General features: G+C 42.6%; 1 protein-coding gene across 1 annotated transcript in view; it reads left to right on the forward strand.

Moving 5' to 3' along the window:
* The window catches only part of LOC123663637 (tetratricopeptide repeat protein 28), a 65,392-nt gene extending 41,187 nt beyond the window's left edge, over positions 1-24,205 (forward strand). The window contains 29 exon segments of the mRNA XM_045598305.1: positions 58-156; positions 828-944; positions 1,303-1,425; positions 1,512-1,717; positions 2,029-2,208; positions 2,546-2,690; positions 3,708-3,810; positions 5,073-5,209; positions 5,794-5,971; positions 6,570-6,675; positions 7,590-7,747; positions 7,882-7,980; positions 9,055-9,161; positions 10,066-10,181; positions 10,523-10,650; positions 11,908-12,121; positions 12,603-12,607; positions 13,212-13,333; positions 15,710-15,817; positions 16,371-16,452; positions 16,890-16,987; positions 17,719-17,942; positions 18,857-19,021; positions 20,712-20,867; positions 21,190-21,293; positions 21,776-21,929; positions 22,058-22,209; positions 22,303-22,428; positions 22,700-24,205. Coding sequence (XP_045454261.1) covers positions 58-156; positions 828-944; positions 1,303-1,425; positions 1,512-1,717; positions 2,029-2,208; positions 2,546-2,690; positions 3,708-3,810; positions 5,073-5,209; positions 5,794-5,971; positions 6,570-6,675; positions 7,590-7,747; positions 7,882-7,980; positions 9,055-9,161; positions 10,066-10,181; positions 10,523-10,650; positions 11,908-12,121; positions 12,603-12,607; positions 13,212-13,333; positions 15,710-15,817; positions 16,371-16,452; positions 16,890-16,987; positions 17,719-17,942; positions 18,857-19,021; positions 20,712-20,867; positions 21,190-21,293; positions 21,776-21,929; positions 22,058-22,209; positions 22,303-22,428; positions 22,700-23,877 — 4,890 coding nt within the window. The 3' untranslated portion in view covers positions 23,878-24,205.
* The last annotated feature ends 228 nt before the right edge of the window (positions 24,206-24,433 follow it).

Raw genomic sequence — 24,433 nt, forward strand, 5'->3', positions numbered from 1 at the left:
TGATTTAAAACTTTAAAATGTAAAAAAAGAAAAAACCAATAAAGTTAATATATTCAGGCTCGTGATCGGTCCTTGGAAGCCGCGGCGTGCGGAGCCCTCGGACTCGCGAGGAGATTGCAGAGGAGATTGGACGCCGCTTTAGGACATCACACACAGGTAAAGTGTGGATGTTACTAATGACCAAATTTAATTATACAGAAAATTTAAATTAACATTTTTTTTAATATAAGTTATTTGTAGCCAAACATGACTCAACAACTAGGTCGGCAAATAAGCGTACGGTTCACTTGATGGTAAGCTAATACTGTAAACGCCTGTAATAGCCCGCAACATTTGAATCATTGCAATCGGTAGGTAGATAGGGTTGTCTTCGCAAGTGCATTGCCGACTTTACCAAAAATTTCCCTAGGGTCTCTGGTTCCCTTAATCATCACAACACTGCTTGAAAGCAGGGCTATTGCTTATCTGTGATTTTCTGTAAGGCAGAGGTACTTCCCCTGTCATTTTGTCCCAGATTTTGAGCAAGATATTTTCTGCGGTGTCCTACCTCAGTTAGCGTTTTGTCACACCTACCCTAGAACAATTTACTGATTTCATTTACCTCTTTTAAAGTTTTCTCATCCTTTGTTGACGGTTACTTATAAATAAAAATAAGTCTGTCTGATCAACTAGCTAAAATTAAAAATGACAATATAATTATATATGAGATTAATATTAAATAATCAATAGTCTAATAAAAAACTAAAATTAAAAAGTATTATGTAAATGATAATAAACTAAATAACGATAAATTTGGAGTTGAAAACGTACAAAAATTATCTGTAAAGGAACTAACACTTCGCCAAGAGGCTGGAGATGCAGCGGGAGAGGCGAGAGCTCACTCTCACTTGGGCGCGGTGCACATGGCCCTAGGACACTACTCGCACGCTGCCAGGTGCTATCGAGTAAGTTACTCTGCCTTGACACCTACCTCTATTAAACCTCATTAATCAAAGGCAGATTTCAGTAAAACTATCTTTGGGTATATCGTCATTATTATCGTAGATAGAATTTTGACATATTTCGAATAAAATTAAAATCAGAATTTGTGCTTTAGTAAACAAAATTAGAGTTAAATGTGTACCTTTTGTGCATTTATTTCAGTGACTTATATTTGTTTAATTTCTATCCGTATAATAAAGGTTTAAAATATTGAAATTGGACTTACAAAAAGTAATTAATTTAAATATATCAGTAAATGTGGCTTTATCTCTCAATATATGTGAAGTGTATGAAACTGTAACCACTATTGTAAATGTATAGGAGCAACTAGAAAGAGCTCAGGAACTACAAGACTGTGCGCTCGAAGCTCAAGCATATGGAAACCTCGGAATCGCTAAACTAAATATGGGACATTACGAAGACGCTATTGGATATTTAGAACAAGTAAGTGAATACAATTTTAAGGAACCCAACATAAAGGGAATAATGTACTTGATTTTTTTTCTAATCCATTAATTTCTTTGATATAGCAACTGGCAATCCTAGAAAGAGTGAACACGCCAACTTGCCAGTTGGATAAAGCAAGAGCACTTGGCTCACTTGGCGACTGCTACGATGCGCTTGGTGATCCAGATGAGGCGGCCAAGTATCACGAGCAGCACCTGGCCGCTGCGTTAAAGTTGGACAATGCGAGGGAACAGGAAAGAGCTTACCGAGGTCTTGGATTGAGTCACAAGTTAGTCGAAAATATTTTGTGAATATACCAGTACTTATAGTGTAAAAAAATTATAATAGAAGTTTTTTGAATTTCCAAAATAACTTGATAAACCACTAACAGTTTATAACTAATATTCAAATTTAAAAATCGACCACTTTAGTTGTTAGTAACAAAATATTTTATAAACATTACATATGCTTAAAATTGAAGGAAAGATGTCATATTTCAATTCTTAACATTGAGAAAATGACTGAAAATTACCATAAATTGGCAAAATCATATTGAATTTAAGTTGAAGTAATAATGTTATCTTTTTTTTTAAACATTAGATCAGTTGGGAACCTCCAACAAGCTCTGGTTTGTCTGGAGAAGCGTTTGGTGGTATCGCATGAGCTTGGAGTGCCGGAAGCAAAGGCTCAGGCGTACGGAGAACTGGGCGCGCTACACATCGCACTCAACAACCTCGAACAAGCCGTGTCTTGTCTGGAACACCAGAAGAGCATTGCCAAGTTAGTTTTATTTCGTAAAATAATTTATTTAGAAAAACGTTTACATAATATGAAACCGTTGTTGGGACACTCTTTTAACTAAGTATTTTACCTGTGTCAGAATGTCTCACTATTCCATATTTCTTCCATATATAACAAAATCAAGAAGCTGTAAGTAACCAAAAAAATAATTTATTTAGAAAAACATTTACATAATATGAAACCGTTTTAGGGACATTCTTTTAAGTAAGTGTTTTACCTGTGTCAGGATGTCCCGCCCTTCCATATTCCTTCCACCTCCCATATATAAAAAAAAAATCAAGAAGCTTCAAGTAACCATGTGTAACGTATCCGCCAGGGAGCTCAATAACCAGATAATGGAGGCCGAGGCCTGCCACGCGCTGGGCGCCGCGCACCACGCGCTGGGCGACCACGCGACCGCCGCCAGGCACCACCGCGCGGAGCTGGAGCTGGCGCACCGCCTGGGGCTAACCCACCTGCAGGTGGGGGACAAGCACCAGCTCCGTTGACTCTACATTGAAACCACTTCGATACCTTGATCGAGTAATGCAATCCTGGAGGGAGTCCCCGAGTGGTCGGTAGTGCACCCCCAAGTGCTGAAGCCGACATACGGTCTAGGTATGCCTACCCGGGCATCCTGGATATCACCCGTAAATGGGTTCCCCTGCGATAACAAAAAAAAAGTAATGCAATCCTGTTAATACATTTTGCAAAGCGCAGTTGACTCTAGATCGAAGTCTTTCGAACATTTTTTGAGTACATCACTCAAATTAATGGCATTTTATAAAATGGTAGGCACTTGATGTAGTACATAGGCAACTTGAATAAGACATTTAGGAAATATATAACAAAAAATTGTAAAACGATACTAATAGTCTACTGATTTTTTTGATATTCTGATCACGATTCAGCCTGTAATATCCAACTGCTGGGCATAGGCCTCTTGCTCCATTCTTCCCCACTACGAGTTGGCGGATGTCCAGATCTCGGACATATTATAGAATTTCAGTTGAAGATCTCGCCTAACCTGGTTGGATTTATTAGATCTTTTTGAAAGGGTACTAAGTTAGCTATCCAATTCCTTCACGAGACCCGTGAAAGATTTTTTATGAGTATTCGGTATTTAAGATAGCGATTACAGAATAAAATTTAAATTTTATGAAAGCCAACTCCAAGCTGAGTGATATACCTTTTGGGGTACAGCACTTAGCTGCAGGCGGTATTATTTGGACATACAATTATTTTCACATTTCTTGTTTATTCGTCTTTTTTCATAACTTTTTTGGAAATTTTTAAATTTACTTTTTTTTATTTTTGATGATATAGTTTTTTGTAGTCTATATTTACTGCTCTTGTAATATTTTTTTCTATATGTACTTATTTATTAATTATTATTATTTCTATTTAACTGTGATTTTTATGTAAAAACTGTCTGCGATTTGTGTGATCCTCCGAATAAACGTGTTTCTTTCTTTCAAAATGTGATAACTGTAACGCAGGCGCGTGCTTGTGGCGGTCTGGGCGCAGCGCAGGCGGCGCTGGGGGCGCACGCGGAGGCGGCGCGCTGGCACGAGGCGCGGCTGCGGCACGCCACCGCCGCGGGTACGTGCCGCTGCCGCTGCTTGCCACTGCTTGCTGCTGCTTGCCGCTGCTTGCCGCTGCTTGCCGCTCGGTAGAGCAGCGGTCGCTGTTTAATGCGAGGCTAGGTTTTATATCACTAGGTCGGCAAACAAGCGTACGGCTCACCTAATGGTAAGCGATTACCGTAGCTTATAGATGCCTGCAACACCAGAAGCATCGCAAGCGCGTTGCCGACCCAATCCCCAATCCCCCCAGGAGCTCTGGTCACCTTACTCACCAACAGGAACACAATACTGTTTGAAAACAGTATTATTTAGCTGTGATCTTCTGTAAGGTCGAGGTACTACCCCAGTCGGGCTGCTCCATGTTTTGAGCAGGGAATTCAAGTCAAGATATTCCGCGCGTGGTTGCACACACAATGGATGATCTACACGAGTCACAGTGTTTATCTCTCTTTGAATAAATAATAATGTCTTTGCAATTGCCATGCCACGTATCTCGATGTCGTGCACACGCTCTAGCGGAACTGAATTTTATTAATGAAGTAGCTACAATACATAGGTTACTATAAAGTTCATTCTCATACATACACTATATATTAATAAAGAGTGCAGAATGCTATTTGTTTTAAATTATGCATAAATAATTGTATTTGTTTACAAACGAAAAAAAAAACCGATTTGAATCACATCGACAAGTAATACAACGTAGGTAAACGAAAAAATAGTCAAGTAAATACGCATCGTCAAAGGTTTTTCTAAAAATTGTAATCAAATCTCGATGAAAATTAAATGTGACCACATCATATATAATATATAACATCGGCTTTCGATTAAATTAAAAATCATCAAAATCGGTACACCCAGTAACAATTTACGCAGATTTTCGAAGGTTTCCCTCGATTTCTCTGGAATCCCATCATCAGATCCTGCTTTCCTTATCATGGTACCATATTTCGGATATCTTTAAACCAATAACACACAGAATCGAATTGAGAACCTCCTCCTTTTTTGAAGAATTAAATCAATAAAAAAACAAAAAATACAGTCGAATTGAGAACCTCCTCCTTTTTCGAAGAATTAAATCAATAAAAAAACAAAAAATACAGTCGAATTAAGAACCTCCTCCTTTTTTCGAAGTTGGTTAAAACTACATTAAATTAGTAAAAAACTACACTACACACACTACAATGTATTTGACACACACGTTAATGGTGGTCGAATCCCCTGGGCGAGCCTAGAGCTCCAATATTGGCACCAATACTGATAAGAGCCCGCCGGCAGACGACGGGCGCGGGCGCGCGCAGGCGCTGGCGGACCTCGGGCGCGCGCACCTGGCGCTGGGCGCGTGCGGCAGCGCCGTGGCCTACCTGCGGCAGGCGCTGGCCGCCGCCGAGGGGCTGGCCGGCGGCGGCGACGAGGTACGCCTATAGTCGCATCAGCCTAATACACTGCACTGCTGGACATAGGCCTCCACGAGTGAGCGCCAAAAATGCGTGAACTATGCGCCAAAAATGTGTATCGCCCATAGTCACCACGCTGGGCAGGAAACTTGGTGACCGCAGGACTGGCTTTGTCGCACCGAAGACGCTGCTGCCCGTCTTCGGCCTGTGTATTTCAAAGCCAGCAGTTTTTTTTTTTTTTTTATGTCACTAGGTCGGCAAACAAGCGTACGGCTCACCTGATGGTAAGCGATTACCGTAGCTTATAGACACCTGCAACACCAGAAGCATCGCAAGCACGTTGCCGACCCAATCCCCAATCCCCCCAGGAGCTCTGGTCACCTTACTCACCAACAGGAACACAATACTGCTTGAAAACAGTATTATTTTGCTGTGATCTTCTGTAAGGTCGAGGTACTACCCCAGTCGGGCTGCTCCATATTTTGAGCAGGAAATTCCTACTGTGCCCTACCTCAGTTGAAAGCAGTTGGATGGTTATCCCGACATCAGTCGGCTTTTTAAGTTCCAAGGTGTTGAGAGATATTTATTTATTATTATTTTAGGCTAGAGTACGCCATAGACTCGGTTTCGCGTTGTGGGCTTCCGGAGAACTAGAGGAAGCGAAGGAGCAACTGCAAGCGGCGCTCACGGTGCTGGGACCCGGCAATGATAAGCATCGCGACCGGAAGATTGTTGCGCTCCAGACTTCTACACAGCATGCCCTACAGCGAGTTCTCGTTGGTAAGTTTTTCAAGAGGGGGAAGCGGGAATTATACGCTTAAAATGTTATGCCATTTCTTTTAAAATCATTACAGCAAGAGAAACTAGCATGAAATATTCGTGTTATGTAGCTGAAAAAATTTACACTAAGAATGCCAATTACGTTTCCTTTTATTATTTAGTATTAACATCCACGGACTCTAAAATGCCCATACCGTGCTTATCCTATAGGCGATTCATTACTGGAAAATATAAATCGATAGTCCTGTGACGGCCCAGTAAGTTCAGGACGTGATCCGACGCTGACGGAATTTTTCTGATGCCTATTATATTTAGAATCATTAGGTATATAGATTACATTTTAGATTTCTTTTTTTTTTTTCGGTTGGCAAATAAGCGTACGGCTCATCTGATGGTACCTGCAACACCAGAAGCATCGCAAGCGCGTTTCCGACCCAATCCCCAATCCCCCCAGGAGATTTAGAATGGAATAAAATCTTAAAATATCCGTAAAATTATTTATCATGTTGACTTAAGTAACATTTTGTTACTTTGTTACGTAATGTAAAGTATGTATGTTGGTGGACAGTATAACTTGAAGCAAACTTCTCTAATGTAGAGCTGGGGCGCCACCACGAGGCGCTGGTGGTGTCGGAGCGCTGCCGCGCGGCGCCCCGCGCGCCCGCCCTCAGCCACGCCAACCTTGAACTGCACACACAGCAAAGGTATCCTTTACCTTTAACCTTCAACTCTATTACTTTACACAGCAAAGGTATCCTTTACCTTTAACCTTCAACTCTATTACTTTTACATTGTCGCTACAGCCTGTAATATCCCGCATCTGGGTATAAGCCTCTTTTTCCATGTAAGAGAAGAACCAGAGCTTAATCAACCACGCTACTCCAATGCGGGTTGGCGGATATATTCTTTACTATGAATAACGATCGCTATTAGATTTATATGATGGGACCGAAAGCTTAACGTGCTCTCCGAGGCACGGTGGGGAAACTAACAAGAAGTAACAACCAAACTGGAATTCGTACGATTTATTTTTTTATTACCCACACATTAGGAAATTCTAACCATTTTTTAATATCATATCAAGAATCGACCGTTCCAGCGGGGATCGAACCTGCATAACCACAACCTTACCGTGTCGGTGCTTTAGCCAATTAAGCTATGGAACGATGCACTCGCTAGATCGAAATTTTTGATATGATGATTTTATATTCGATTTAAGCGACCGCGTAAAAAATTGTTTAACCAAACTGGAAATTATATTTATATACACATAACACAAATATCTACTCCGCTCGCGCTTAACTCTATTACTGTTACATCATGTATAGTCCCACTGTCTACATGATCTAAGTATGAGTCAATAGTTCTACCATGGACAGTCCCACTGGCCACACGACCTGAGTAAGGTTCGGTTGCTGAACCATACTTAGTAGGATAAGTGTGCCTCGCAGTAAGATCACTTCGACTGCTAATACAACTCTAAAATTCAATCTGCACAGGGGTTTTAATTTAAAAAGTTCCGCAGTCTGATTATAAATTCCGTTTTATAATATTAGTGGCCTGACCAGGTGACTATGTAATTCATATTTTAATACAAAAATATTTTGCACTCCAGTAGGAATTTATCGGAAGACAGTGGTAAAGAACGTCCAGAGTACTGGTGTCCGTCCTCAGTGGACCAAGTGCTGGAAGTTGTGAACAAGCAGAAGTCGCCAATTCTGTACTACAGTATCGCTGCTGGAAGACTCTATGCCTGGCTGTTGCAGCCACATAAAGGTACTTAGGGACTTTATTACTACCAAAAACTAGATATATATTTTATAGAATATATGTGTCATTTAAGTGTGAATTCAATACAAAATTAATTTAAAAGGTGTGATGCAATCTCTACATTCATTATTATTGTGCAGGAATCCTGAGGTTCCATCAGGCGTATCTACTTGACCAAAATGACGACGGTGACAACAGTCTTCCAGACGTAAGCCCAGATGATCTACAAACTAACACAGGTAAGCTGTCACGAAAATGTTTTAATATCAAAACCAAAAACAAATACAGGCTTTATTCAAATAGGCCCCAAGAGCACATTCGAATCGTCATTTTACAAATTAAAACCTCAAAAATAAATTATTATTTTTGTAAAAGTGAAGCTACCACCGATTCGGAATGTAGATTCTGCAGAGAAGAATCGGCAAGAAACTCCGCAGTTACTGTTTTGAAAAATAATATATAAACTGTGTTTTAGTACAAAATTAGTAACATGTTGCATAAAATGCAGCGTCACTAAGTCCACACATCTTTATCAACTATGTAATCCTGCACCGAATAATAAGCTTTATCTATTATTTTTTTTAAATAAAAACTTTTTATGTTTAGACAATTCCAAAATTGTGGGATTTTATTATACATGCGAATACCATGACCCAGAAAGGAAACGTTTACTTTGCGCAGTCGGAAACTTGGAGTTACAGTTTTGTTATTCCCTCTCGTGTTTACCATGCGATTATTACTATTTATTTCAAAACAATGAATATTCTTATAAATAATAATGATATTGTTATAAATAGGCTATAAATAGACTATAATAGGTTATAAATAGACTATCGGAATATGTCGTATGACGCTTTTTCTTACAGTTACACGTGTGGCCTCTTTTTTTACAGCAATCATCAGATCATCTTCAATCAGAGAGATATCTTTGTGATATGTCATATTTTTGTGTGATTAGATTTTTTTTACATGATTTGATTTGAAACAGCCAGTGGCATCCCTATGTTGGGCATAGCCCTCATTCTCCATGTAGGAAGAGGATCAGAGCTTAATCTAAAGATGATCTGCTCCACTGGTGGTTGGCTGGTTAGCAGACATATTTGCATAAAAAAAATCTTAATGTATAACGTGTTGGTGGAGTGGTCGCAACAACTAACTGAAATCCCGGTTACGACAAATGCCTTGGTCGCGGTTTTTATCGTGTTTATTGTTTCCACATTCATACATAATTTCTTCTGGGAGCTGTTGTGTTTTTTTTTTATTATTTTTTTTAGCAAAAAATGAGCATTGAAATGCAATGTAAAATGTCACAGGTGGTGGTAAGCTGGAGCGGTGGATCAAGGAGTGGTCCTCGTGGCTAAGGACGGCGCGTACTGATGAAGGGCGTGATGATGAGCGACCCGGCGCCCTCGCGAGAATGGTAGGTACTGTAGATGGTAGTGTATATCCCACTGCTGGGAAAAGATATCAATTCTAATCACGGAGGACTATAACGACAGTTTCTGAGTGTCCTACAGCTAGGCAAATGTAATCTCCTATCAAGGAGGATAGCTTCAATTTTAGCCCCGCGTATTTATGGTGCGTGAATCAGCAGTTCATATTTGGGCTATTCTCGATTTGTTAAATGAATTTAAATAGAGCAGTAGAATTTTCAATGATACGCAGGTGTATTCATAAAAATGTAGTTTCAGAAAAATACTGGTGGCTGAAAAATCTACGTAACGTAACGTACGTAACGTACGTAATTTACGACCAATAACGCTTCAGCCTGTAATATCCCACCACTGGGCATAGGCCTCTTTCCCCGTGTAGGAGAAGGATCAGAACTTAATCCACCACGCTGCTCCAATGCGGGTTGGCGGATATGTTCCCTACTATGAGTAACGATCGCAATCAGGTGTACATGATAACAACCGGGACTGACAGCGTAACGTGCTCTCCGAGGCACGGTGGGAAGACCCACAACAAGAACTGCACGAACACCCAGACCACGGCAAACACATGTATGGCCAATACAAATGTTTGTCATGTGCGGGGATCGAACCCGCAACCGCCAGCGCAACAGGTACAATCCATGGCTGTAACCGTTGCGCCAACGCGGCGTCGAACGTCTACAGTCGATAATAATTACACTATCATCGTTTATTCAAATTATGTGCATGTCGGGGCAGGAATCACTTAGACCGTAAACGTACCTATATTAATAACTGCGTCGACACTATTTCGATAAAAGCTCTAAATGTAGTTTACTAGACCATTTATTTATTATATATTGTAACAACTAGAATGTGTCACGGTGCTAACCTGTTTATCTGTTTGTGCAGGTCTCTCGTAACCACCTACTGAACTCGTCTAACTACTCACTAAGCTCGTTGTTCAGCGTGGGCTCCGTCGGCGGTTCCGTCGCCGGCTCAGTAGCGAGTCTACAGGGATCTACGAGGTGAGAAAATCCAAATATTACTTTTTACCTTCTACTCTAAATATTCTTTGATGGAAGAATGATATAGAAAACAAAGCGTAATAATTTTTGAAGTACTACTTCTTTACCCATGCTTGACTATGAGTGACGAGAGCGTTATGAAAAGTGTGATTGGGTAAGGCGAACGGAGCAAGAGAGAGAGGTGCGATACACATTTTCTTTCTTTCTTTCATAGCCAGATACGTTACGAATACCTAAGACAGTGCAAGCTTATTGTACAGGCCTATTATTAAAAGAAGTTTTACTTCAGTCGTTTGGTGTAAGGATTTTTTTTTAAATAATTTTTGTAATAAATTTAACAGATCTAGCGTACACGGTCCTCGCAGAAAACAATCAACGTGGCAAGGTCCGCCTTGCCTCACTTCCCTCTACCAGATGCTCATTGCCCCCTTCGAAGATCTTCTTCCAGCTTCTTGTAATAACAATCATGGTACAGTACTTTGATTTTGAAACTTAGACTGTAGTTCATTTAGTTAACTAGTATTAAATTACTTAAAATATTAATAAATTTCTTTAACAGGTTCCTCGGTATAAACATTTTACTATTCTATGTGTCGGCATAGATATTGAGCGCTCGGTAATCATTACAGCCTATACAGTCCACTGCTGGACATAGGCCTCCACAAGTTTACGCCAAAAATAACGTGAACTCATGTGTTTTGCCCATAGTCACCACGCTGGGCAGGCGGGTTGGTGACCGCAGGGCTGGCTTTGTCGCACCGAAGACGCTGCTGCCCGTCTTCGGCCTGTGTATTTCAAAGCCAGCAGTTGGATGGTTATCCCGCCATCGGTCGGCTTCTTAAGTTCCAAGATGGTTGTGGAACCTTGTTATCCCTTAGTCGCCTCTTACGACACCCACGGGAAGAGAGGGGGTGGCTAAATTCTTTAGTGCCGTAGCCACACAGCACTTATTTAGCTATGTTCCTCTTTAAGGTCGAGGTACATGCCCAGTCAGGCTTCTACAGATTTTGAACAGGATATCCGCTCGGTAATAGTGTTGGTGATTTGCGCAACGTTCGGGAGTAACAAATAAAAGTTTTGTGCAGTACAAAATTAAAAAAAAATGTAAAAAAGTATTACTATACATATTTAATATCGATATCTATAAATGATTGAAATAAAGTTCGTGCCAAAAACATACCTCAAATTACTAACATGAATTATGAATAAAAAACATTGACCTCTCAGCAAAGACTTAAATTCAAAAAAAAAATAACAAAAATAGTTTATTTAACTGTAAAGATACACATTAGGTTTAGGTTTAAAGAACTTTATTTCTCATAAGAATTTAACATTCACTTAAAATGAGATACAATGACATTTTTATACATTTGAAAGAATACAGTTTTAACATCTGGGCCGTTGGAAGGCTTTCTTATTTATAGTGAGGATATAATATGATTTTTTAGTTTGGTTTTAAATATGTTCATACTATCACATAGTTTTTCACATTACATAAAAGGAACAGTGAATCATCATTACAGCCTATACAGTCCACTGCTGGACATAGGCCTCCACAAATTTACGCCAAAAATAACGTGAACTCATGTGTTCTGCCCATAGTCACCACGCTGGGCAGGCGGGTTGGTGACCGCAGTACTGGCTTTGTCGCACCGAAGACGCTGCTGCCCGTCTTCGGCCTGTGTGAATGTTTATGTTTAATTATGACCAAAGTTTGTCCTCTCAGCAAACCACGCTCGACGCGGTTGTGGGGGTCGTCGCGAGATCGTCCTGGTGGTGGAGGGGGCGCTGTACGCCTGCCCGTGGGGAGCTCTGAGGGGCAGCCCCGAGTCTGAACCGCTGTGTGAGCGCTATGCGTTGCTAGTCTCACCTGCGCTCAGGCCGCTCAAACCTCAGCGCCATCTGAGGACTAAGCCCCATCACGAACATGGTATTTCAGAGTTATATATTTTCTTTCTATTATCAACAAAAGAAACCCATAATTAATAATAATAATAATATCTTTATTTCACAAACTTTGAACTATATTACAATGATAATATGGCAACAATATCAGAAGTAATGAGATTAGCATCTGTAACCGAACTGGCACATTCGGCTATCAGCACCATTCCCTTCCAGTAATTATTTATTATACGATAATAGGTGCCAGGAAATATATGTGTTTTAAAGTTGCTCATTTAGTCCACTTTTGTGCAAGCGAGAATAGAATTTTTAATTAGCTTTAAAATCGTGTTAGCTAAAAACTAATGCGAATTTTTGTCCATTTTTGACTACATATAAAATTTTCATTTTGATGCCCACATATAAAAACCGCTAGTTAATACGAAATACATGAGTGTCTGAAAGCTATCAAAATTTTCTAATAATGTAATGGGCACGTGGAAAAAAGAGGTGCCAGTAAGTGTGTTTATGTGTGAGCAATTGTCCAAATGTCTGTGTGAGCAAACACAAGATAACTGTGGTCGACCTGACTGTCCATGTGTTTTTTTTTATATCACTAGGTCGGCAAACAAGCGTACGGCTTACCTGATGGTAAGCGATTACCGTAACTTATAGACACCTGCAACAACAGAAACATCGCAAGCGCGTCGCCGACCCAATCCCTAATCCCCCCAGGAGCTCTGGTCACCTTATTCACCAACAGGAACACAATACAGCTTGAAAACAGTATTATTTAGCTATGATCTTCTGTAAAGTCGAGGTACTACCCCAGTCGGGCTGTTCATATTTTAAGCAGGAAATTCCTGCTATGCCCTACCTCAGTTAAATTATGTGTGTGTTTGAGCAAACAGTTGATAACTATGATCGAGCTTATTGTCCATGTGTGCGCTCAAACCCTAGTTAACTATGGTTGAGCTGACTGCCTATATGTATGCCGACATACGGTCTAGGAATGCCTACCCGGGCATCCTGGATATCACCCGTAAATGGGTTACCCTGCGATATAAAAAAAAAACGACTGCCTATATGTTTGTGTTTGCTCACAAACACAAACACAAACACAAGTGTGAGTGGTGGTGTGTGCAGAGGGCGCGGAGGGCGGCGTGCGCTGCCTGGTGGCGGGCGTGCGGCGCGGCGGCGGCGCGCTGCTGCGGGAGGCCGAGCTGGTGGCCGACATGCTGCGCGCCGCGCCGCTGCTGGACCGCCAGGTGCGCTCTTAGCTTTACCGCTCATAGGTGATGGCGGCGGCGCGCTGCTGCGGGAGGCCGAGCTGGTGGCCGACATGCTGCGCGCCGCGCCGCTGCTGGACCGCCAGGTGCGCTCTTAGCTTTACCGCTCATAGATGATGGCGGCGGCGCGCTGCTGCGGGAGGCCGAGCTGGTGGCCGACATGCTGCGCGCCGCGCCGCTGCTGGACCGCCAGGTGCGCTCTTAGCTTTACCGCTCATAGATGATGGCGGCGGCGCGCTGCTGCGGGAGGCCGAGCTGGTGGCCGACATGCTGCGCGCCGCGCCGCTGCTGGACCGCCAGGTGCGCTCTTAGCTTTACCGCTCATAGGTGATGGCGGCGGCGCGCTGCTGCGGGAGGCCGAGCTGGTGGCCGACATGCTGCGCGCCGCGCCGCTGCTGGACCGCCAGGTGCGCTCTTAGCTTTACCGCTCATAGATGATGGCGGCGGCGCGCTGCTGCGGGAGGCCGAGCTGGTGGCCGACATGCTGCGCGCCGCGCCGCTGCTGGACCGCCAGGTGCGCTCTTAGCTTTACCGCTCATAGATGATGGCGGCGGCGCGCTGCTGCGGGAGGCCGAGCTGGTGGCCGACATGCTGCGCGCCGCGCCGCTGCTGGACCGCCAGGTGCGCTCTTAGCTTTACCGCTCATAGGTGATGGCGGCGGCGCGCTGCTGCGGGAGGCCGAGCTGGTGGCCGACATGCTGCGCGCCGCGCCGCTGCTGGACCACCAGGTGCGCTCTTAGCTTTACCGCTCATAGGTGATGGCGGCGGCGCGCTGCTGCGGGAGGCCGAGCTGGTGGCCGACATGCTGCGCGCCGCGCCGCTGCTGGACCGCCAGGTGCGCTCTTAGCTTTACCGCTCATAGATGATGGCGGCGGCGCGCTGCTGCGGGAGGCCGAGCTGGTGGCCGACATGCTGCGCGCCGCGCCGCTGCTGGACCGCCAGGTGCGCTCTTAGCTTTACCGCTCATAGATGATGGTGGCGGGCGTGCGGCGCGGCGGCGGCGCGCTGCTGCGGGAGGCCGAGCTGGTGGCCGACATGCTGCGCGCCGCGCCGCTGCTGGACCGCCAGGTGCGCTCTTAGCTTTACCGCTCATAGGTGATGGCGGCGGCGCGCTGCTGCGGGAGGCCGAGCTGGTGGCCGACATGCTGCGCGCCGCGCCGCTGCTGGACCGCCAGGTGCGCTCTTAGCTTTACCGCTCATAGATGATGGTGGCGGGCGTGCGGCGCGGCGGCGGCGCGCTGCTGCGGGAGGCCGAGCTGGTGGCCGACATGCTGCGCGCCGCGCCGCTGCTGGACCGCCAGGTGCGCTCTTAGCTTTACCGCTCATAGGTGATGGCGGCGGCGCGCTGCTGCGGGAGGCCGAGCTGGTGGCCGACATGCTGCGCGCCGCGCCGCTGCTGGACCGCCAGGTGCGCTCTTAGCTTTACCGCTCATAGGTGATGGCGGCGGCGCGCTGCTGCGGGAGGCCGAGCTGGTGGCCGACATGCTGCGCGCCGCGCCGCTGCTGGACCGCCAGGTGCGCTCTTAGCTTTACCGCTCATAGATGATGGCGGCGGCGCGCTGCTGCGGGAGGCCGAGCTGGTGGCCGACATGCTGCGCGCCGCGCCGCTGCTGGACCGCCAGGTCAGCTCTAGCTTAACCGCTCACACATGATACTATCTGATGGACGATGGGAGCGATCTGATAAAAGTTCTTGATATATTGGAACGTAGTTCCTTACGGCAGGCTTGACTGGCTGGGCGAGCGAACTGAAAAAAATGTGATACACAAACCGTAAGAAAATATATATAACGAAAGTGACGTAATATCGATGATTGTTTGATTTATTTGTTATTTTCTAAAATACTAACTTTCCTAAATACTTTTATGTACTTAGTTAAAAACCAATCAACATAATTTAAAAAAAAATAAGAGCTAGAAAATATATATAAAATACAACATTTTTTTTTCAAATGGTGTTGCTTGTATAGTATCCGAAGGAACTTCGTTCCTACCTGGTGTCCCATGACACCATTTTTATTCTTTATTTTTCTCTTCATTCTCTTTACCATCGAATTATACTATATTTATGAGAAATTAATAGAAGAGCAATAGATTCTAAATGGTTTATTCTACTTTCTTTTTTTATCCAACTAGATCGGTAAACAAGCGTAGGTCCGGCTCACTGAATAGTAAGCGACTAACATAGCTAATAGACGCCTACAACACCAGAAGTGTGGCAAGCGCGTTACCGACCCTACCTTACCGTACTCACCATATTTCACTCATATTTCCGTTTGACTTAAAAATTTGCCTAATGTATTAATTTCACTTAATATATTACGTATTTTTGGTATGAAATAATGTTTTGTTTTAGGCATCAAAAGAGGCTGTATTAGCGCAACTGCCGCAAGCGGAGTGCGTTCACTTCGCCACTCACATCTGCTGGAAAACGCCAGGAATCGTTCTCAGTCCTGGAGAAGTGGTAATTGTAGGATATGACTCACTATTTCTTTTTCTTGTGTTTTTATTATATTTCATATTTACTTACCATTTCTTCTATACTTATTGTATCAATTATTTTTTACATTGAAGACATTTTGAAACTTTGGAGGCTACTTGAAGCCATTTGTTTATTTTTTCATTTCCGTCTGCCTGCTATCTTAATAATATGTGCGGTACACATCAGGTCAAACTTATAAATGAATTTCCTTGGCAACTTTATATGATTTTACTTCATTATGGACTTTTTTGTCCTGCCCAGTCTGCCCAGTGTGGTGACTATGGGCAAAACACATGAGTTCACGCCATTTTTGGGGCGAACTTGTGGAGGCCTATGTCCAGCTGTGGACTGTATTAGGCTGATGTGATGAACTTTGTTCCATAACTTTATTTTTATCGGTACTTGGAATGAAGAAAAAGATTCAAAATGAGAAATCGCGAACGAAGCCACGACTTCACACACCTAATCAAGACATACATTTCTAATTATTTAACAATCAAATAATGTATATATTAATACATATTTTGTAATGCAGGTTGACTCACAAGCTAAGCGTCTGCTGAACACTAGCGCGGACAGTGGAGCGGCCGATACATCCACCGAAAATGAAGAAGAGAGTAAGTGTCTTGCAAAATTTCGATTTATTTCTGCTAAGATTTTTACTACTTATTGTCTCTCTTTTTGGATTTGATTTGTTGTAAACATTTTTTGCTAAATGGAAGTTATCTTGTATCTTTTCGTTGGTACAGAACTTGGATCCTTTGTTCCAACGTTCTGTACAATTCCTAGTTATATTCACATTTTCTATTTTCTCTCTTAGTAATCTTGTTCTTTTGCTTCTTCGATTTCGAAGATGTCTACCGATTCTAATAACTTATATAGCAAATGTAAGGTCAAATAATTTTTTTGCTCAAAAATACTCATAAGTTCTTCAATCTACAATGCAGCTTATAACAAAATTCTTTTATTTGCTTACTCTAAAGAGTAAGTATTAAAATTAGTAGGTAGTAAGTAGGCAAATAATAAAATGGTTCTTTTAATACAAATCATCCAGATGCTGAACTACCACCGAGCAATGACGAGCTGCCGCCTGCTTCAGAATACATGCTCACAGCTTCGGAAATCATGAACTTGAAGATAACTGCCAGATTGGTAAGTTGTACAAGGCAGCTCACTTTTAAATCATAATAAAAAAATCTCTGGTTTCCCTTCAAAACGCAAATCATAATAAAAATCTTTTGCTAATTCTGTTTGGAGTGAATGTATAATACTACTATAAGTAAAATGTTATGTCTATATTCTCAAGACTTATATAGAAAACTAGCTGACCCCGCAAACGTTTCTTTGCCATATATGTTATTAACTCGCTTAATCCCCCCCCCCCTTATAACTTAGGGGTATGAAAAATAGATGTTGGCCGATTCTCAGACTTACCCGATATGCCCACAAAATTTTATTAAAATCGGTCGAGCCGTTTCGGAGGAGTTCAATGTTTAACACCATGACACGAGAATTTTATATATTAGATAGACCCTTTTTTTACGTGGGGAAAATCCATCATGGACACCCACGCTTACGCTAATCCAGCGCGGGGGCGCCAGAGGGTTATGTCAGACTGCTACTGACTAAAAACCACCACGTGTCCACCAGTCGTCCGCGTGGGTGGGACGAGATGGGGTCGCGCTAGCATTCGCCACCTCTATAGGAAGAAAAAAGACCCTGACCCAACAGTGGAACTTTTATTTCGATTCAGTTCAGAACGTATGAGTATGAACACAGTAGCATATAGTATAGTACTAAAATTACGTTATTAGTATCTAAATACAATTATTCAACCAATGTTTCTTCATAGAAATAAAAATGATAAAAACTTCTTAATGTAGGTCGTCTTGTCATGTGCGCCGTCGAGTGCGGCCTTCCAAGACTCCGACGAAGCAGACTCAGTAACGGCGGCCGGCGAGGGCGTGTCCCGCCTCTGCAAGGCTTTCCTCGCAGCGGGGGCTCAGGCTATACTGGTCACGCTCTGGCCTGCCCCGCAAGACACCGCGACCAAGATACTGTACAGAGCACTATACTCTGCGCTTTTGCAAGGAAACAGAGTCGCTAAGTAAGCTGGTTCTTTTATTTTTTCATAACTTTGTTGAGAGACAGTAAGGAAATCTTATATGTATTTTTCCATTCACCGTTAAATTCTTCTTTATCTGTCAGTTATTTTACAACTTGTAAAATCAAAATTTGTTGATTATTTTTATTAGTTGAAATGTAACTGTCCAAGTGAAACCGGTTTTTCGGCCAAAACCGATTATATTTTTGACTGAAACTAGCTGGAACCAAAACCGGAATTTCGGTCGGTCCTTACTATTTGTTCTCTTGCCGAGAATCTCTGGCAACCTACCAGTACTTTATGTCCAAGACAAACTTCATTACCAACAACTAAACCAAAAGTTGTACCTTATTAATTGAGATGAAATAACCAAGTATTTCATTGTTGATATGAAACAGTGATCCGCCAACCCGCATTGGAGCAGCGTGGTGGATTAAGCTCTGATCCTTCTCCTACATGGCGAAAGAGGCCTATGCCCAGTAGTGGGATATTACAGGTTGAAGCGATGAAACAGTGATATCTAGTTGTATTTTGCTTCTTGGCAAGAAGTTTTGACTGCCTACCATTACTTAATATCCAAAGAATACTTTACCATCAATTTGAACTGGTCTTTGGCAATGTATACCTTAACTATCTGAGGTGTGGTGGTGTGTCAGGGCTGATAATCTCTTGAAAGTCTACTAGTTCTTTATTTCGAAGATAGACTTCATCACTAACTTCAATTAATGTTTGGTAATCACTCTATGTACATACCTCATAGACTATAAGTGACTGATCCAACTAGTCATTGGTAATTTACACTCAATATATACTACTAGACCAGAGGCACTCAAACTTTTTTCTCATAGACCACTTTCAAAATTTTCCTGGTTCCGGACCCTTAACATGTACCTAAGTCGCCTGTGGTGGTGCCGTAGGGCGCTGGGCGACGCGATGCAGACGGTGCGCCACACGCGGCACTTCTCGCACCCGGCGCACTGGGCGGGGCTGGCGCTGCTGGGCGCCAACGTGCGCCTCAGCAACAAGGTGGCGCTGCTGGGGCAGGCGCTCTGCGAGCTGCTGGCGGCGCCCGAGCGCGCCCGGTGAGGCCGTCTTCTGTACTAGTTCCCTTATCGGGCTCGGCTCACCCGGTGGTGGGCGACTACCGTAGCCTACACACGTCTGCGACAGTTCGCCGAACCCGCGAACGGCTCACCCGGTGGTGGGCGACTACCGTAGCCTATACACGTCTGCGACACTAGAAACAGTATAAACACTTAGCCGACCCTACTCCTGACCCTCCCTAGAGCTTACTCACCCCAGGAACACAACAGTGCTTGAGAGCGGTATTGTGAAGCTGTGATCTTCTATAAGACCGCAGTACTTCCCTATACAAGCTACTCCAGATTTTGAACATGATTTCTAATTTTGTTCATAAGTGAAGGAACTATTTACGAGCCATTTCACAAAAATCGGTAACAATCCGCGAAATTGTAATATTTTGACGTCGTTAATCTCAGTGTTGGATGCAATAATGTAATTTATATTCTTGAAATATAATAGAGCAACCTTTGTTGTAGTCCATAGTCAGATCAGAATTTTGATTTATATTATGTGTATAAAATTATTAACCTTTTCATCAGCCTCCTCCCTGGGTAAACGGTCGCAATGTATATTTTGAAGTCCTACTTTTCAATAACCTCTACGTTGAAACCATTTTTAAAAAATACGCAATAGGTGGAATATAATTTTGTTGAATAATAGAACAGAGTTTTATTCCATTTGTATCTCTATTAATCGATAAAAAAAAATTAGTTACGAATATTTTCCAAATAAGTATAATTTTAAAAGCGATATTTTTCTTAGAAAACTAAGAAATTTTAACGAACTATCTTCATTAAAGTGAACTTACATCATTAAGGAATACAAAAAAAAATAATTAAAAGATGTAATCATTTTTAATACATTTTATATTAAATAATAAAAAGATAGTATATATTACTACGCATCAAGCCCAGTAAATCAGTCGAGTGTTAGCTCTCTTAGCAGCCGTCTCTTTCGCTTACACGCGGCAAGCGCCTGTTGTATTTTCTTTTCTCACATTATCAATACAAATAGGCATTTCAATCTGTTTGTCTTGTTATTTGTTAATTAATATGTTTGTCGGTGTCGATGTCATTAAATGCTATTTTATTCATATCGTAAATATTAGATTCATTCGTAAACTGAAAAAACTTAATCAATTTAAAAAAAATTGTCTCATAAAATTGATTTTTTATTTTTATTTTAAATTTGTTGACTGTTGTTATATAACATACTTGAAATTTTTAACAAATTAATTATGTAAAAAACGTTTTATACCATAGTTATTAATTTTTATTATACATTAGAAAATGATCACGATGGTCTTTTGGTTGTCACACTATACGTACTAGCACAAAGATCGCGCGGCTCGTACGACTCGCGCGATGCGACCAAATTTACCTAAACTTGGAGAGCGTAAAATTGTAAAATGGCTCTTAAAGATATCTGCTAGCTTTCCATTATAGCCAGTCTTACCAAAACTTTTACACGCTATAACTAGTCATACAAACAAGATTTTAAAACCAAGCTAGAATAAAAATTATGCGATTTTTCAGATAATATCCTCAAAAAAAACTTCGAAGAGTTGGTTCAAATATATCTATATCCAGAACGTTTTCAGTGATACCCACACAACGGCACTCTCATAACCTTTTCTCTCTATTTTCATTCTCAAACTCATAATTTTACCCTTGTTTGACCTTTTAATAGGGATGCATTACGAGTCTGTCTTCACCTGGTAGAGAAGTCACTACAGAGGATAGTCAGAGGACAGAAGAATGCGATGTACACTACACAGAAGAGCATCGAGAATAAAGCAGGGACTGCCACTGGCTGGAGGGAACTTCTCATGAGCGTTGGCTTTAGGTAAATAACTATCTATCTTTATAACTTCATACATAACTTCAAACAATAAATTTATAAGTACTAGAAATTAGTTTTCAGTGTTTGTAAATTGATATTCAAATTTATTTAATATTTCCTCTACTATATATTGTCGTTATGCCTTGTTAACTTACTCCGTACTTGCCTTGCCTTTTTAACTTATTTTACTTTGGAATAATTTTATTCTAATATTTTTACTCATTTGTTCATGTAATTATAGAATAGCACAATACTTAGACAATAACAATCTCTAATTCTTTTAACACATAAGTTACAGTGTATTTAACACTTCACTTCATTTCAGATTCGAACCGGCAGCTAACGGAATACCTTCGAGTGTATTCTTCCCGCAAAGTGATCCTGAAGAAAGACTAACGCAGTGTTCTGCCAGTCTTCAAGCTCTGTTGGGTAAATGAAATACCTTCTGATTCCCTATTCCACTGTTACATGTGTACCTTTATACATGATATGACTGAAGAACTGTTCTTCTTTTTAACCGACTTCAAAAAAGGAGGTTACTCATGATAATGAAACCAGGATCTGATGGTTGGATCCCAGAGAAATCGAGGGAAACCCTCGAAAATCCGCATAACTTTTTACTGGCTGTACCGATTTTGATGATTTTTAATTTAATCGAAAGCCAATGTTTATGATGTGGTCACATTTAAATTTCATCGAGATCTGATTACATCTTTTGGAGTAATCTTTGATAATGCGTATTTACTTGACTATTTTTTCGTCTACCTACGTTGTATTACTTGTCAATGTAATTGCAGTCGGTTTGTTTTCTTTTGCAAGCAAACACAATCATTCTGTCTTGAATTTAAACTTGTCTGTTTCGTTATACCGACGACAATTGACGTGTATTTATTGAAATTAAATATTTTCAGGATTGACTCCAACAACGCTGCAAGCGTTATCCAAGCTCATATCAAACGGCAGCGACGTCGCTGACGACATCATCGGCGTAATCCGCTCCGTCATATCACAGTTCTCCATCAAGAACCTGGAGACTGATACCATTGACGTTGCAGTTAATGTCAGGTCAGTGGAGTAACTCTCTCCCTCTCTTCAGCCTATCGCAGTCCACTGGGATATAGGTCTCCCCAAGCTTTGAGGTCATAAGTATTAATACTAATAAATAATTGTTAAAAATTATTACATTTTCTTAGACTTTGGCGCGTAAACGGGTGCCATGAACTACTGGCGTCCCTGGGCTTCGACTTGGCTGAAGTTGGACAAGATGAAGTGACTCTACGAACTGGAAAAGCGGCTAATAAACGTCATATACAATTTGTGCTTCAGGCACTACTTGCTTTGTTTGGTAAATATCAAGATCAAACAACACGTTGTATTAAGGAATATTTGGTAAATGTTGTGTATTTGAGTGTCTTTCATACCATTTGACACTTTTCAGACACGCAAGAAGCTCCGCGCAGTCTTAGCTTGGAGTCCAGTTCCAGTGTGGAGTCGTTGGCGTCTATCGATGACGGTGACCTGGAGCAACATTCAGATGGCGAAACCCCTCCACGACAGCACCGGCGTAAGTCGTTATTCTTTTATCTAGAACTATATAGGTCGACCCCATTTACAGCAGATAGATTATATTGCCATCGAACAGTGATTACTACATTTACCTTAACGTAAGTTTATCGGCCTCAAGAATAAAATGTATCGATAGAACACGACTTTAAATTTGACATTAATATGTAATAAAAAATTTATGAAAGTCAAATGTCAAAAAAGCTCCTTGACGATACATATATTTTGAAGAAGACTATTCCATTTAGTAAAACAATCATTTAAACTTGCAGAGGAAAGCGTGCCGTCAGTGCCTCCACCTCCGTTACCTTTAGGCTCGTGCGGTGGAGCCTTCACGATGTACGTACGTGGTGGGGGCGGGGGAAGTGGCGAGGCGGGCAGGGGGGAACCCGATGGGCGCACTGCTCCAGCCCCGCCCCCGCCCCGCTACCGGGGAGAAAGTGACGCCGCCTTCACTCCCTCACCCCCCGCCGCACCGTCCGCCCCCGCACCCCCTCGCGACGTGTCTCTCGCCCTCGCTCACCAGACCAAGATCCGAACGTTGTACACTCGTCGCCCGCCCTCCGACGACTCCGACTGGGAAGGCTCCGGACACGACACCGTGCTGCGGCGCCGCCCTAACCCCGGGGGGATACCTCACCGCTACCTCGACGCCTTCTACGACCTTGGAAGTGGAGGGGGCGAGGAACAACTCTCGACGCCCGCGCAGCCCTCCCAGCCCTCCACTTCCAAGCGGACGCCGAGGCCCAAGATGGGAACTAGCGCTCGGGACCCCATGTCGCAGGTGAGGCACATGAGCGGCGAGCTGACACCCACCATATCGGAGGTGTACCATGAGAGGAACATTGGGCTGGGACTGGCGCCGCCACTGGCGGAGCTCCTGCTGGCCGAAGAGTCGAAGACGGAGATGAGAGCGGCTAGTTCCAGCGAAAATTTACTACTGCAAAACTTGGAAAAGTTGGGCCTACTTGGGGACGCGAGTGAGTCAGAGGATCGATGGCGCAGTGCCGGCACCTCTCGACCCTGGCTCTCCGCGCCGCCTCTGGAGACTGACATCCAGGGTTCAGACCTCACGACCGCCGAGATCATAGAGCGCAAAACGAAATTCAAAAGGGAAGCCGAACCGAAGAGAAAAGAGGAAAACGCTTACGAACTTAAACCAAACAAAGAGGAAAACCCAGGCCCCAGTGGAATAGAAAAGCGATCGGTGTCGCCTTTCTCCGAACTTTCCAGAAGGGACGAAGGAGATGGCAGGAGTATAGCGGACTCGCACTCGTCATACAAGGCGCTAGTCCTGAACCCGAGGCCTCCGTACTTGCCTGAGGAAGCAGAGGCGGGCCCGAGTGCGGTGGAGGGTGGTAAGACCCACCCCCGTGCCCGCCGACCCCCCGCCCCTCGCACACGCCCCACCTACACAACTCTCGACTTCCCTCCCAACAATAAGCTGTAATAAAAATTATCTTAAGAAACTTTACAAGGCGTTCGACTTGTATGAGGTTTTATTTTTCACAGTTGTCAAATCAAATGGCTATGACTGCATAAACTATGTACATTTTTGTAAAAATCTTCAATATAAATATTTTAAGTCGCTAAATGTAATTAGACGTACGAACTCATTTATAGACATCGTATTAGGTTATTTATTTTAGTATATTCTGATGTTACACTGCGTTAGTGATCGTACCTTGTAACGGATAGCATTCCATTTAAACTCTTGCCATTTAACAGCGCTTATGTAAAAATGTAACTATAAATAAACACAATACTCGCACAAATTACAGATTTATTTTATTTAGTTCCTTTTTTTAACCAACAACAAAAAATGAAGAGGTTTCTCAATTCGACCGTATATTTTTTTATGTGTTGGCGGATAACTTCGTCGTTTATGAGCCGATTTTGATATTTTTTTATGGGAATATAGATACTCTAAGGGTGTACCATGATAAGGAAACCAGGATCTGATTATGGCATCCAAAAGAAATCGAGAGGAACCTTCGAAAATCATG

The sequence above is a fragment of the Melitaea cinxia genome, chromosome 20 (assembly GCF_905220565.1).
Source record: "Melitaea cinxia chromosome 20, ilMelCinx1.1, whole genome shotgun sequence".
Classification (NCBI taxonomy): Eukaryota; Metazoa; Arthropoda; class Insecta; order Lepidoptera; family Nymphalidae; genus Melitaea; species Melitaea cinxia.